Source organism: Phaethon aethereus (genome assembly GCF_964289735.1).
Source record: "Phaethon aethereus genome assembly, chromosome: 5".
NCBI classification, from domain to species: domain Eukaryota; kingdom Metazoa; phylum Chordata; class Aves; order Phaethontiformes; family Phaethontidae; genus Phaethon; species Phaethon aethereus.
This window is the reverse complement of record NC_138579.1, coordinates 59,678,465-59,692,837: the sequence shown is the minus strand read 5'-3', so window position 1 is coordinate 59,692,837 and position 14,373 is coordinate 59,678,465. Positions and strand designations below refer to the sequence as shown.

Genomic DNA, 14,373 nt, shown 5'->3' with positions numbered 1-14,373 from the left:
GAATGATGAATCACTGGATGCTGGGAGTATTCATGGGAAGCATTAATGCACACTTCCCGAATTCTCTGCCTTTTCTCTTCCCACGGCCACCGTTGGGGACAGGATTCTCAGCCTCACCATCGGCCTCAGGAAAGCTTATGAAAATTTGAGGTAAAATTTCACCATTCTTACTGCTCCCATAAATTACTTAAAAACCCTGAAACTCCCTTTTAGGCTCCTTGGCACACAGGAGAAAGTTAAAACATCCAAAGCCACCTCAGTTGTGTGGTTTAGACTAGGCATCCACTCCATGGCAGATAAAAAACCTGTGACGAGCAATAGAAGAGAATCATTTAGGTTGGTAAAGACCATTAAGATCACCAAGTCCAACTGTTAACACTGCCAAGTCCACCACTAATCCATGTCCCTAAGCACAACATCTACACATCTTTTAAATATCTCCACAGATGGCGACTCAACAACTTCCCTGGGCAGCCTGTTCCAGTGCGTGACAATCCTTTTGGTGAAGAAATTTTTCCTAATATCCAATCTAAACCTACCCTGGTGCAACTTGAGGCCATTTCCTGTTGTCCTATCATTTGTTACTTGGGAGAAGAGACCAACACCCACCCCAATACAGTCTCCTTTCAGGTAGTTGTAGAGAGCAATTAAAGTCTCCCCTTGCGCCTCCTTTTTCCCAGACTAAAAAACCACAGTTCCCTCAGCTGCCCTCCATAAACCTGTTCTCTAGGCCCATCACCAGCTTTGTTGCCCTTCTTTGGACACGGTCCAGCACCTCAAAGTCTTTCTTCGGGGTGGGGGGCGCAAAACCGAACACAGTATTTGAGTCACGGCCTCACCAATGCCTACAGGAGGACAATCCCTTCCCTAGTCCTGCTGTCCACAGTACTGATGCTACTAGCCTTCTTGGCCCCCTGGGCACACTGCCAGCTCATATTCAGCCAGCTGCTGACCAACACCCCCAAGTCCTTTTCCGTAACGCAGCTTTCCAGCCACTCTTCCCTAAGCCTGTAGCATTGCATGTGGTTGTTGTGACTCAAGTGTAGGAGCCAGCACTTAGCCTTGTTGAATCTCATGCAGACGGCCTTGGCCCATTGATCCAGCCTGTTTGGATCCCTTTGTAGAGCTTTTCTACCCTCAAGCAGATCAACACTCCTGCCCAACTTGGTGTCGTCTGCAGACTTACTGAGGGTGCACTCAATACCCTCGTCCAGGTCATTGATAAGGATATTAAACAGAACTGGCCGCAATACTAAGCCCTGGGGAACACCACTTGTGACCAGCCACCAACTGGATTTAATCCCATTCACAACTCTTTGGGCCTGGCCATCCAGCCAGTTTTTTACCCAGGGAAGAGTACACCTCTACAAGCCTACACAGCTACTGTGTACAGCTTGTTTGCACAGCAGTACCTGTACTGATGTTACAAGCTTCTGAAAAGGAGCTATGCAAGAGCACATAATTATCATAGGTAGATCAAATTTATCTCCACTATAGGGGAAGAAAGACTTATTAAGTTTGTTGATCCCCCACTGATTGATATTTGTGACTGTTTAGAAGTATGCTTTAAGAGAGGTCTCATTTAGTGTAGATGAACCTTAAAATTCTGCAACAAAACCATGAGATGTTCTAAGTTCTCTCACAAACAAGACAGGACTATTATACAAAGTAAAAACTTGAAGGTATTTCAGTCTATCAGTTTTTACTGATGCAAACTGCATATTCAGAGAATAAAGTTTCCTAAACAAAGCCTCTGAATTTCACTGTCATAACATGAAGAGCACCGAGACCTCTTACAAATAAAAATATTTAGCAGTTTTCATTTGCTAATTGCAAAGTTAAATTTTATGGTAGTCCTTTCAATTCACATACAGCTTCTCTGACAGTCACCTGTGACTTTAATACAGCAATGTAAAACCTTCCCCAATAGACTACTCTATTAAGCCTTTATTAATTTTACTGTATCTCTCTTTTTTACATGGGGTAGAATACAAATGCATAAATATTTTGCATCCATACCACAGAACATGCTGTTATCATGTTTCCTAGACTATTCCAATTTCTACCACCGTTTTCTGTCCAACTCCTAAATAAGCCGTTCTCTTCCCATTCTCAGCAATTCATGAGTTTTCCTCCTTACCTCAGGTCCAGGTCTTTCTTCACATCTAGTCCTCCATCTTCACAGTCATGGGTTCCACTTCAGGCCTTCCCGGGGCTTCATCCTTCCAACATGCAGTACATTTCTGAAGCTGTAGAGACAGACTGCTATAGATACTAACACACAGACTGCGGTGCTTCTCTCCTAACATAGCTATCAGCAAGTATGTTACCTCAGCCCCACTCTCATGAGAGGGAACCGCAAGCATTACGCAGGAGCAGGAAGCAGATCTAGTCAGGACTTGCCATAGTATATTCCTGACTCAATATTTTATTTCCACAACTCTAGAGTTAAATAAGTGTTAGACAATATTAAACAAAACTTTTAACTTTAATATTCAAATTCAAGACTAGTAAGAACAACAGAACACAAATAGGAAACATTGTTTAAACTAAAATTAATGAAGAGATAAGCCAGTAATTAGAACAGTTCTATTTTTAGCAACATCTGTCAGCCTAGGTCCAACATCAGTACAGGTTTTGTCAGGCACATTCTGTTCATTTTGGAGCTTAAAACTGAATAGTTAAGCTTTGTCTGTTGGCATCTCAGACTGCAGTTTCAGTATAGTATACTATAAGCACGATCAAACTTATGTACATAAACAGTGAAGAACAACCTGAACACTTACACTAAACAATTATTTACAATATTCCAACATAAAAAAAATTATACAATAGCCTCAAGAATGGACAACTGAAGAAAATACCAACATTTAGAGAACCTTATTAGAAAGAATTACAAAACATCAATAGCCAAAGACATTAACAATTGCACTACACTAATACAAAGTCCAAATATTAAATTGGTGCATTATTTCACAATGCACTAGCTTTGAGAGAAAAATGCTGCCTTTACTAAAACGCAGCTTAGATTTGTTTCACGTAATTGTTTTAACAAGAAGCCTATTAACACAATAATGATTGTTTTAATGCTACAGTTTACAGCAAGGACAACAAACTAAAAATAGCAGCAGTTCCACATGGCACTTAATTCCACAGGTTTCTAAGCTGTGGTTTATGCAATGCCTACAAAGTGCTCCCAGTTGAATATACAAATAAAATTCACAATAAAAGTCTACCTGACATCAGGTACATTGAGTATAGGTGGCCTTAAAGCCTGTCTTTCAAAATTTATTCCCCTCTGCTCCAAAAAAAAACAAAACAAACAAAACAAACAAAAAAAAATTCAGTAACTATCAAAGCAAGGCCCCCTCCCTCCCTCTTAAAAGATCATTAGGGATATTACTTCTTATTACAATGCCGTAACACTACAAAGCAGCACACCACTATAGTGGTTAACCCTGGGACGATGTAACATCTAACAGTGTAACTGAAAGGCTTATGGATTAACATCCAGGATCCTCTATAGACAAGATAGTAACTGAGTCCATTAACTCAAATGGTTAATACAGCTAATCAGCCATATTGTACAAATAAAAACCCAGAAGCAATTCCTGTAAAACTAGTGACACTGATCAAAGACAGGACAAGAAACCAGGAATTGAATGTTTCCTTCAATTCCTTAGGCTCCAGTCCGGCAGAGATGCTATAAGCCATCCTCAGTAGTTTTTAGACTTCATAGTTAGTATATGGTAAGACTAACTGAGCGGTTCATTTTCTTTCCAATGAGTCGAGATGGTCTATTTTGTGTCGTAGATCTAGTTGTCATTCTGTCAGTGAACAGTGCTCGCTCCTCAGCTGCAGCCTTTGCCATCTGTGCCTTCTTCAGCTCTCTGAAAGACATTGAGAGTCACACTTACACAATGGTATCAATACGTACTACAGGCGTATCACAGCAAGAGTGTTTCAAATTCATTACAGCAGTTCAGAACTTAAGACTTGCTGTCAATTTAGGTCATACTAAGACCATTATCATTGGCATCCACTTGTTTACAACCCAGAGGACAGAAGTGGGATGCTCATTACTTGTCTAGGTGTTCCTTCTTTTGAACAACAAGGGAAGGAAATGACAAATTCACACAACTCGGATTTTGAAATCCAGCCTTTTATAAGCAGCTCCACACTTCAATTACCAGGACATGGTAGGATGCTGTCTACTTTCTAGTACAAGGTGTGTGATAAATCACTGAAGAGCTAATTACTGACGTTTGCCCAAATGAAGCATTCAGCCACAACTGAACTTCTGTGGAAGATTCAGACAGACACACACTTAAATGAACATAGACGAATGTAACTGGCAACAGACAACTCGGGAAGTATCCTTTTCCTTTTGCATAGGCACATCAAAAGTTTATCACCACCTAAATCTTCGTTGCCTAACAAAAATTTGAGCCCAAAACTGCAAGGGTGAGTCACTGAAGGTAGCACAGGCGATTGTCCCTGTGCAACATTGTCAACTATTCTGTTGCAGAACATTACCAATACTCAGTCTGAGAAAGAAGTTAAATAAAACTCAGGATAAAGCTATGAAATAGTCTGACTAAAGAGCAAAGTTATCAAGGGTTTCCCCACACACCCCTTTTCTCCTTTCCTTAAATGCTGACATATGGCTAAGTGTAAGGATTCCCCCATACTCTTTTCCTTCTCCTATCCCAAACTATCCCTCAAAGAATTTTCTCTACCATAAGAACTAGTATTTGTAATCTCATATCACATCAGCACTCCAAAGCAAGATCAAATTTTACAAGCTTGCTGCATATTGGTGTAGGTGTATTTAGTTTTAAGTTACATGTCTTTGTTTAATAAGCTACTCCCATTCTTGTAAGCCAAAGTATTATTCATTAGCACCCATGCCCCATCTAATTCTCCCCACCTTATCACTGTGTCAGTTCACTGCAAGAGAATGCAGTCCATTTTCAGTCATCTTCCCTAAATACTGAACGTCAGTCACAAATGCACACACGTGTGCACACCCACTCACCACACCATTATCAGGGAACTATATTTTACAATTACTTCCATTCTTCCCTAGAAGTCTAATCTTGAATTCTTCCTTCCTCTGAAGATGATGACACAGTAGAACAGTTGAGTTTCCCTACAAGGATTCCTTTCGCTGATGACAACTTACATACGCAAGTGGCACATTAAATAGTTCAAATGCACGAGTGTTAAAAAAAAAAAAAAACAAAATAAAAACTACCTACCTGAACTATTTTATGAACGCTATCCCACACAACGTTAAAAATTACTGTGGGTAAGTGTTCTCTTTAAATCATTCTTGGATTGACAGTTATAAGTATGCACCCTACATGTTGCCAGGCCAGAAGTACTTCACAAAGTATTAGCTTTGCCAGCTTCCCCTTTCACATGATACAAAAATATGTCCTTTACACAAGCAAGTTATCTCAGCAAATCTGTCCTTGAATAACCTGCACAAACTGTCAAATTATTCTTTCTGCAGCCAGTGTAATCCACAAGAAGATTATATAAAGTTAACCATCTAAAATGGCAAGTCTGGCTACATTCAGACTGTAGCAGTGGCAAGATAAGCAGATAGCAATGGAGAGAATCCAAGTTAACATCTTCATTAAAATGAGCCAGTCAGAAGGTAATTGGTGTTCTATATTTCCTTATAAAAGCCTACCTATTATGCATAATACGTGCAAAGTTAACTGCAGTGAAAGATTCAGATGATTGCTTCTTAACTTACTAACTCTTCTCTGAAACTTAAGCAGAAATCAGACTTTCCTGAAGGGAATCTCTTCTTCAAAGTTTTAATTCAGAATTCAATGTTTGAGCAAGGGGTAGGGCAAGGTGACCTCCTTATACAAATGATTCTGTGGTAATCTAATAACACTGCTGCATATAAGTCAATTTAGTCCAAAAACATTCTTGATGTGCCATTTCATTTAAGTCCAAAACAGCTCATTTAGTCACATTTTCCAAAACATTTCAATGTACAGATGACCTAGGAAAACACAGACTCAAATAATACAGATATAAGTTACACTATACATGTCACAGAAGTATGCATTATGCTTGAAACATTTTTTTCAAAACTGTGATGTTTTGTGTGCCTTGAATACTATAGTGTAGTTGAGATTCCCTTAGAGTGTTCAAGTTCCTTCTATGGAGAAAGTTCCTTTTCAAGTTACATTACCCACTTTGTACTTTCAGGTATGTACATGCACACAGATTTGTGGACCTCACACAGAAACAAGGACGGTCCCATTTTATCATCACTCTACTGTCATATGAAAACCCATTAGAAATTAAATTATATTTAAGGACCTCAAGGAACTACTTACTTCTGCAAGAGTGAGTTTTTGAATTTTTCAGCATTCAGTTCTATCCGGAGCTGCTCTGCACTCTTTTTTGCAGCAGAGAGAAGCACTGAATGCTTGACTAGTGCCACAGCTGAAGGCCGTTTCTCTGGATCCGGATTAATCATAACCTTGGAAAAAAGAAAATAAGGCATTGTAGTTAAGGCCTGTAATACAGTAAATTACACTAATCAGCGAGCCACTTGTAAAAGAGTTCTTACTTTTAGTAAGTCTAGTAATTCTTGAGAAAGCACTTGTGGTAGTCTAGGTAGTTTTCCCTGTCGAATTTCATGCCATTGGTCCCCATTAGTTGGAAGTGGTTCAGCCCCAGCAGCACAGACAACAGTCAGAGCAAGAGCAAAAATATCTGCTTTTGGCAGATGAGTGTAATTCTTGAAAACAAAGAAAAATAAATTAGTTACTAGACATAGCACCCAGTGTAAGAAGAAATTTAACAGACAGGTAAATTATTCAGCACTGAACACATCCAACAATATTACAGTACTACCAGTGTTCAAGGGGGTACCATCTAGGAAATTTGTTCTCCAGCAAGGAGGTGGCAGACAGCAACCCATTACTCTAAAAGAAAACAGCATGCAAACACAACATCACTATCTTGTACAAACAGAACAGTTACCTCTTGGAGGACTTCATTTGCAAGAAAACGGCTATCACCTTCCTCCACTTGTGGACTAGATACTCGAGTTACATGACCAAGGTCACCTGCAAAAAGAAGTTATTTTTGCAGAAGACAAATAGACAATGCAATTCTTCTGAGCACAACTGTGCTGCTCCTCACCTATTTTAAATATGACTCTATCAGATGACCAATCATCATCATCACCTTCTTCTGAAGTTGTACTTGGGACTGATGTCCTAGATATGAAAATATTACCTAAAAAAGAGCAGAAGTGTTAAAAAAAAATTCTGTCCAATTTCTACTTCATCTAGTTTGACTACAGTTTGCTTTAAACACACAAAAGTTTTAGTTGTATACATACCCAGTTCATAGAGCAAGAAAATGTAACTTACTCACTCTGGCCCCTCTGCTGGGAAGGGAGCCAAGTGTTATGCAAGTAGAGTCAGCTACACAAAAAGGACCCAAGATAAACTCACAACAACAGTTTAAGTTTGCTAGCCAATTTTATAACCGACATCTGCATCCTGCTATTTAGAACTTCAGTGAAGAATTTATACAGTTCATAAGGTGTGGCTAACTGCTCATTTTTCTACAGTAGATCAAATTAACGAGGAAGTTGTCAATACACAGTAAAGCAGTTTACAAACTTACTAGGTTTGATATCCATGTGTACCAGTGACATTGAATGAATGTACTTTAAGCCTCGAGCCACCTGAAGGAGCAGGTCCTTCAGTTCCGGTTCAGTAAAATAACGCATATTCCTGTAATTTTCACTTATAGCATCTGCTAAACTGCCGCCTAAAACAACATTAAAAAAAACAACTAATCATTTTACATCAAACAGTTGACAAAGTAATGACAACTTGCTTCCAAAATAAACAGTTAATATATCGCCAAGAGCTTGCTTGGGATACATAGGAAGTATAAAATCTAGTACTGGTATCCCCTCTTCATAGCCATATAATAAAATAATTTTTCTGCTATTGCCATGCAAACTAACAGAATAGCAACACAAGGGAAAAGACCTCTCTCCCTCTTCCAAATCTGTTAGGGTATAAACCATAGCAAAAAGCTTCAGAAATCAGGTCCACCTCCCTTTTTAAAGGCACCTCTCTGGCAATTTTCTCTATACAAGCTTGTACTATTGGAAAGAAGAAAGAACAGTTGTGCTGCTCGCAAATGCCTCGCTGTACTTCCAATACTCTTGAACACTTAAGCCTTTGTCTGCAATTTTGTATAGTTTTTGCTTCATATATCTGATACGCCTTTTCCAATAGAAAGGAACAGATATATCTGAGACAAAAGTGGTATGAGCTATGTGTAGGGTAATCAGTTCCTAACTAGTGCTAGGGATTTGTAGAGATACCCGTGTTATCTTCAAAAATTAGACTTTTTGAAAGCAAGTTCAGAACAAGCTATAAACGTTACTTACCATTGCAATATTCGTTCTGTATAAGCATATGATCATCTTCTGCCCATGCAGAGTAGTATCTTACTACGTGAGAATGCTGTCCCAGAACTGCATGTGCATAGACCTCTCTTAAAGCATTCTGCCTGTTATAGTCACAAAAAAATAACAGCATACAAGAATATTACGAGGTGAAATTAGTCCAATTTCAGCTTGATAGGAACACTTATTATAATATCATGCCCCTCCGCCAGCCCAAGTTTCTAATTGGAACCTTCATATTCAGTTCTGTAGCACCTTAACATGGAGTTGTATTTATATCCGAACAGCTAAAATAATTTACCTAGTATTAAAAGACTAAGTGTACAGAACATCAAAAAAACAGGTTTTGTTCCAGGTAAGTCTTGAGGGAGATGCCACTTCCATTACATACTTTCCAACCAGCAGCAAGTTTTCAGAAGCACTGCTGAAATTTTAGGAAAAAAATCATAACCCAGGACTGAACTTCACTGAACTCAACATTCCTAACTTCTTGTGTGTAAGTCTGATATGCAATTTTGAGTGACTGAAACTTGTGAGGTTTTACATTATAACTATTAGAATGGTCAGGGAAAAAGCCATGAATCGCAGGCTCATTCACTAATGCCAAAAAATACCGCAAGACTGACTTAACTGATCTGCATGTCACTCAAGTTGACAAGGATGAGGACCTAGTCAGGCATATTGCCTTTCATATCTCAGAGGATCATCACTGAAATTTATTCATATAGTGCCTCCTGCCATTACTACAAGTAAGCATTATTCTTACTTTTCAGATAACAATCTGTTTCCACACAGAATATTGGGACAAATGTTTTCTAGGAAAAAGGCAAGTAGCCTTTCATACCCAGTACTGCACAGTATTCATGAAAAAAAGTTACTTCAAAATTGTATCTGTTTTACATTTAATTCATGTATATTTATACTTTTCTCTTCAATGCCATCTCTAGACACCAGCACATAGAGACATGGGAGGAAAAAGCACCAAGAGGTGAGTTAACTTTTAATAGCAGGAAATACTCACTCATCCACTGAGCCAGCTAAGGGTTTCTTGGATCGTTTTATTGCATAAATACAGCCGTCAAGCCTCTTCACACATTTAAACACAGAACCGAATTCGCCAGATCCAATCTTCTCCAACTCATGAAATTCGGTTGCATACCGTGACTTCATATTACTTTCTGTTATTGTTATCCTCTGCAAAGATTAGAAAGGAAGATACTTAGAACTGCAGATACACAAACTGCCAAACTTAGTATCAAGTTCTAAAGATTAATTACCTTAGCAGGTCTGATAGTTTCATCTTCAGCCTCTCCATCACTTGCTTCCATGTCCTCTCCACAAGAGCTGGAAGTCACACCAGTTACTTTTGCAGAATATGGCTTAAGTAAGTGTAAAACTGAACTTCAGCAGCTGTTGATTTTTCTGAGATCTAATTCTCCCATTCTACCCAAGTTTAGTTTAACTAATTGAATGCTAGACAATTGTAAGCACAAACTCATAAAAATTAAAGGTATGATGCTAATACCTTTGTCATTTCTTTCTTCACATTTCATTAGTATTTAACGTGTTTTTCCCTCCTCAAGAAAAGACTGTGCATAGCTCTGGTAAAAAGACTGTAGGTCACAGCATAGTCTATCCTCTCTGTGTACTAATCTAGTGCTAAATGTTTATTTCATAGTATCAAGCATCTCAAAGCAGATACTTTAAGAGCTATATTATGCATCACTAACAGATTTGCAAGGAAAAACACTTTCATGGAAGCAACTTGTAACAAAACTTTTGCAGCTAAAAGTAGTTCTAAAGATAAGCTTAACAAAGGAAGATGCAAGTTACTCACTCATTCCAGTGCATTCTCTTCCTCCTACGACATTTTCCTTCAGAGTTGTGAAGGAACATGGAATCAGGAGTGAAGGGATTGATGTTCACATGAGGTGTTTGTCTAATATCTTCTTCTTGCTTCTCTGACTTCCCAACATTCATAAATAGAGAGCCCCCTCGAAGTTTGACTGAGCTGGAGCCTATTCCTTGTGCTTTAGAAAGCAAACTCTGTATTTATTAAGAAAAGAGACAACAACAACAACAAAGACATTTATAGCCTCAATATTGCATTAGACATAAACAGTCAGGTCACACTTGAAAGCCATCATTACAATATTGTCTAATCAAAGTTAGCATGAGTTGTTTAAATACCTGCATTTCCACCAAAAAGAATTCCAAAAAAACTATAGGGCTTTACATTCCACACAAAAACAGCTGAAGGAAATATTGAATGTTAAAATAACTTTTAAAAGACAGGAAAGATTATGACAGCAGTGTTCTTCTGGTTTTAATCATGTCATCACCTAAACCTCTTGGACAATTTTTCGTCCATTAAACAAACACAGATGAAACTCATGGACCACCTTGTGCTGTATCAGCATGATTTTCACATATAAGGTATAGAAGCTATATCAGACATAGGAAATTCTCTTTGGTGACTACAAATTTAGGTGGCAAGCTAAAAAAAAAAGTACACAAAAGATTTAATACTGATGCACAGATGCGTCTTCATGAATCTACAAAAAATTGCTCAAGAATTGACAGCATTGTTGTACTGTTGGTTCAATACCCAAAACAGATCTTTTGTGTGGTAATTTGTCAGACCAGGCATTTTCCAGGAAGATGATGAAACCTCTCCCAGTTAGGTAGGGAAGTTTGCACCTGAGTCTCCTACATCCTGATGAGGATGCCAACCAGTGACTTACTGGATCACAAGCAGGAATGATTAGCAACACCTTACAAAATAATGAATTAACATAACTAAAGCCTAAATCACCATAAGAAAGGTGTCTCAGTACTTGGGAATCTCAACTGAACTCCCCAAATCTGGGCTAGATGAAGACCTTCAAGTCACCGTGTCAACTGTGTCTCAACACATATTTCAGTACTTCCAGTTTTTAGTGTCACAATCCACAAGACTCCTGCATCTCTAAAGCATCTGCTCCTGACTCGTACAAGATCATCACCAATTCTACTATTTCCCAACTTGTAGCACTGATTCCTACCATTGAAACATCATTTGAGATGGATGCTGTAGAAAACCAATTAACAAGGTTGGCTTCCTCGCACCTCAAGTCTGTTGTTTTGAATCTATAGACGCCTGGGAGATTATCCCCGGGGATTATCCCTGGATTACTTCTACAGGGCTATATGAAAAGTAACGAAGAAAGCAAGCCTATTATCACTAGATTTAGATTCATTCTACGGTGTTTTACACGAGTGTCGAGTTCAAAAGTTGAAATGCCTTCCAAAAGTCTGTTATTGACGGAGTTAAGAGACACCTATCCCTTTAAGCTTTCAAATCCGTCAGTTTAACAGCATCGGCAACTCAAATAGCCCTTTACATCTAACGCAAAAGAGTGAGGACACTGAACTTGCCGCCCTGGCATACGGTACAACTCAGCCAAGACATACCAATTTACTGAACAGACACGCAGGAGCAAATTCCAATTCAAGCTTTAACTTCATCTGGTCATAAAGGTACAAATGCCCACGCGACAATGAAGTGTTTTAAGAGTTTAATATTATACTTACAGATTTTTTTAAAGTCTTTTCCACAAAATATAGCAAAAGCAGGGTACTTTAAATTTTTATATATATAAATAACGTATAAATGTATTAATAAATATGTATTTTTATATGTAAGGGGGATTGTTCCATGTCCCCAGTTACCCTACGGGACAAAACGTACGGCCGGGGGGCGCGGCACTACTTTCACATCCCCGGTCGTCCATGCCGCCACTCGGCGGAGCGCCGGCCGCCAGCCGGCCCGCGGGGAGGCGGCGCCTCCCCGGCCTGTAACGCGGAGCCCGTAGCCGCCCGCCCCTTCCCCCCCCCCCCGCCGGGCCCACCGGCGCGCGGAGCCCCCCACGGGTTACGTAACCGTAACGGACGGGCTATGGGCAGGTCCCGGGGCTGACGCCAACTTGCCGTTGCGGGCAGGCGGGGTGCAAACGGCTCGCGGGGCGGGCGGCGACCCCGCCGGCACCTCCCGGACCCGGGCTCCTACCACCCCCTAACCCCATATTTCAACGGCCGGGCGCGGCGCCGTGCCTACCGCGGTCCCCCGGCGGCCGAGCCCGGCCCAGCACCTCCCTCCACCCTCACCCCGGGCGGGCCGAACAGGGGTCCCCGCGGCGCGGCGGAGCGCTCCGGCGCCGGGTCGGGTGCCTCACCTTGGGGGTGTGTGGCGTGTCAAAGAGGCGCAGCTTGCGGAAGGTCTTGTGAGGCGGGGTGCCGGGGTAGTCGGGCAGCGGCGAGCTGGGCTCCTCGCTCCGCACCCGGTAACCACCAGCCGCCGAATGCGGCGGAGAGCGCCCGCAGTAGCGGCGGCCCTTGTGAGGGGGCGGCGGCGAGGGCGAGCCGGCCATGAAATAGGCTGCGGGCGACTTCACCGGAGAGGAGCCGAACCCCTCCTCCTCCCACGAGTCCCCCTCGTCCGGCAGCGGCGCCGCCGCCGGCTCCATCATCTCCTCCTCCTCCTCCTCCTCCTCCAGCAGGGGCGGGTCGCCCCGCGCCGGGGTGCGAGCCGCCGAGAGCGGCGAGTCCGCCTCCTGGAAGGCCGAGTCCTCGCCGGTGCTGTTGCCGCTGCTTCCGCCTTCCTCCTCCTCCTCCTCGTCCTCCTCCTCACAGTCGCTGTGGCCGCTCAGGAACAGCAGTTTCTGCCGGATCGGGGCGGCCGCCCGCCGGGCCGAGACCCGCCGCGGCGGCGCCGCCTGCTGCAAGCTAAGAAAGCTCATGGCGGCTCGCTGCGAGCCCCACTCACGGCCGAACTCGGCAGCGCCGCGCCCGCTGTCGCTGCGCTGCTCCACGTCCCCTCGGTACGCTACGCCCCTGGGTGCGGCGGCTCCGCACAGCGCTGCCCCCGGGCACGGCTCACCTCGCGCTGTTCGGACTCCGCGGCTTTCCCGCGACCGTTAGTCACGTGGGGCGCACGCCAGCCAATCACACCCGCCCACTCGGTTTGAAAACACGGAGGGCGAGGGCGGATCTACACACGGTCGCGTCACGGGACGCTTTGGCGCGAACGCCGCGAGCGGAGGGGGTGGGGCGGGGTTCGCCACGCGAAACCAGCCCTGAGGCAGCCACACGTACGTGTTTGCCCGGCGCGGGCGAGGCGCCATCTTAGCCCGAGGGCGCGGCCCCACCCGGTAGCGGCGGCGGGGCCCGGAGGACGGCCGGGCCGGGCCGGTACCGCCCGGGAAGCGGGCGTTGGGCGGGCGGGGACGCCGGGCTGCCCAGCCCGGCCGAGGCGGGCCGCGCGCTGCCCTTCTGAGGGTGCAGCTCCCCGCTTCACAGCAAGGTTGTTTTGGTGGCTGTAAGAGTTCGCAAAAATCTCCGTTTCATGTGCCTGAAAACAGTAACTCCTTTTAGGTCAGTTAAAGACTACCTTTTTCTGCTAAACCAAAAAATTAATACATTCCAAATGACTCTATTACTATGATTTAAAATGCAGACAGAAACACAGAAGCCTCAAATACAGCATCCCATGCTGTTAATGAAAACTCCTACAAGATAAACAAACCAAAAGCACAGCAAATATGACTTATAGTGGATGCCATTTTCTACAGATGCCACAACTTGGGTTGTTAGCTTAATTTTCTGTCTCGTACCACCTTGATGAAATACAACGCAACAAATAAAACCCCAATATCTCTCTTGTACCAAATCACCTTAAAATGAACCTCTTGGGTAACAAAGGTCCTGAAAAAATAGGGCTTTTCCAGCCACAGGAGCCCCGAACAGCCCAAAGCCAGGTGTGTATGCCTGTGGAGTTTCTCCCCGCTTCCCCAGGCACACCATCCCCTGGACATGCAAGCAGTGCCGAGTTCACTTTTCTGAGAGCTGAGGGCACGTAGGTTGCT

General features: G+C 42.8%; 1 protein-coding gene across 1 annotated transcript; it reads right to left on the bottom strand.

The window, feature by feature from the left end:
* Positions 1-2,741: 2,741 nt before the first annotated feature.
* Positions 2,742-13,248, bottom strand: WEE1 (WEE1 G2 checkpoint kinase; the record flags this gene model as incomplete). Its single annotated transcript, XM_082000463.1, has 11 exons — positions 2,742-3,890; positions 6,366-6,511; positions 6,602-6,772; positions 7,018-7,103; positions 7,180-7,275; positions 7,672-7,818; positions 8,453-8,574; positions 9,492-9,664; positions 9,748-9,814; positions 10,308-10,516; positions 12,685-13,248. 11 exons carry the CDS (start codon positions 13,246-13,248, stop codon positions 3,740-3,742), a joined length of 1,932 nt encoding a protein of 643 aa, XP_081856589.1. The 3' UTR covers positions 2,742-3,739.
* Positions 13,249-14,373: the final 1,125 nt, after the last annotated feature.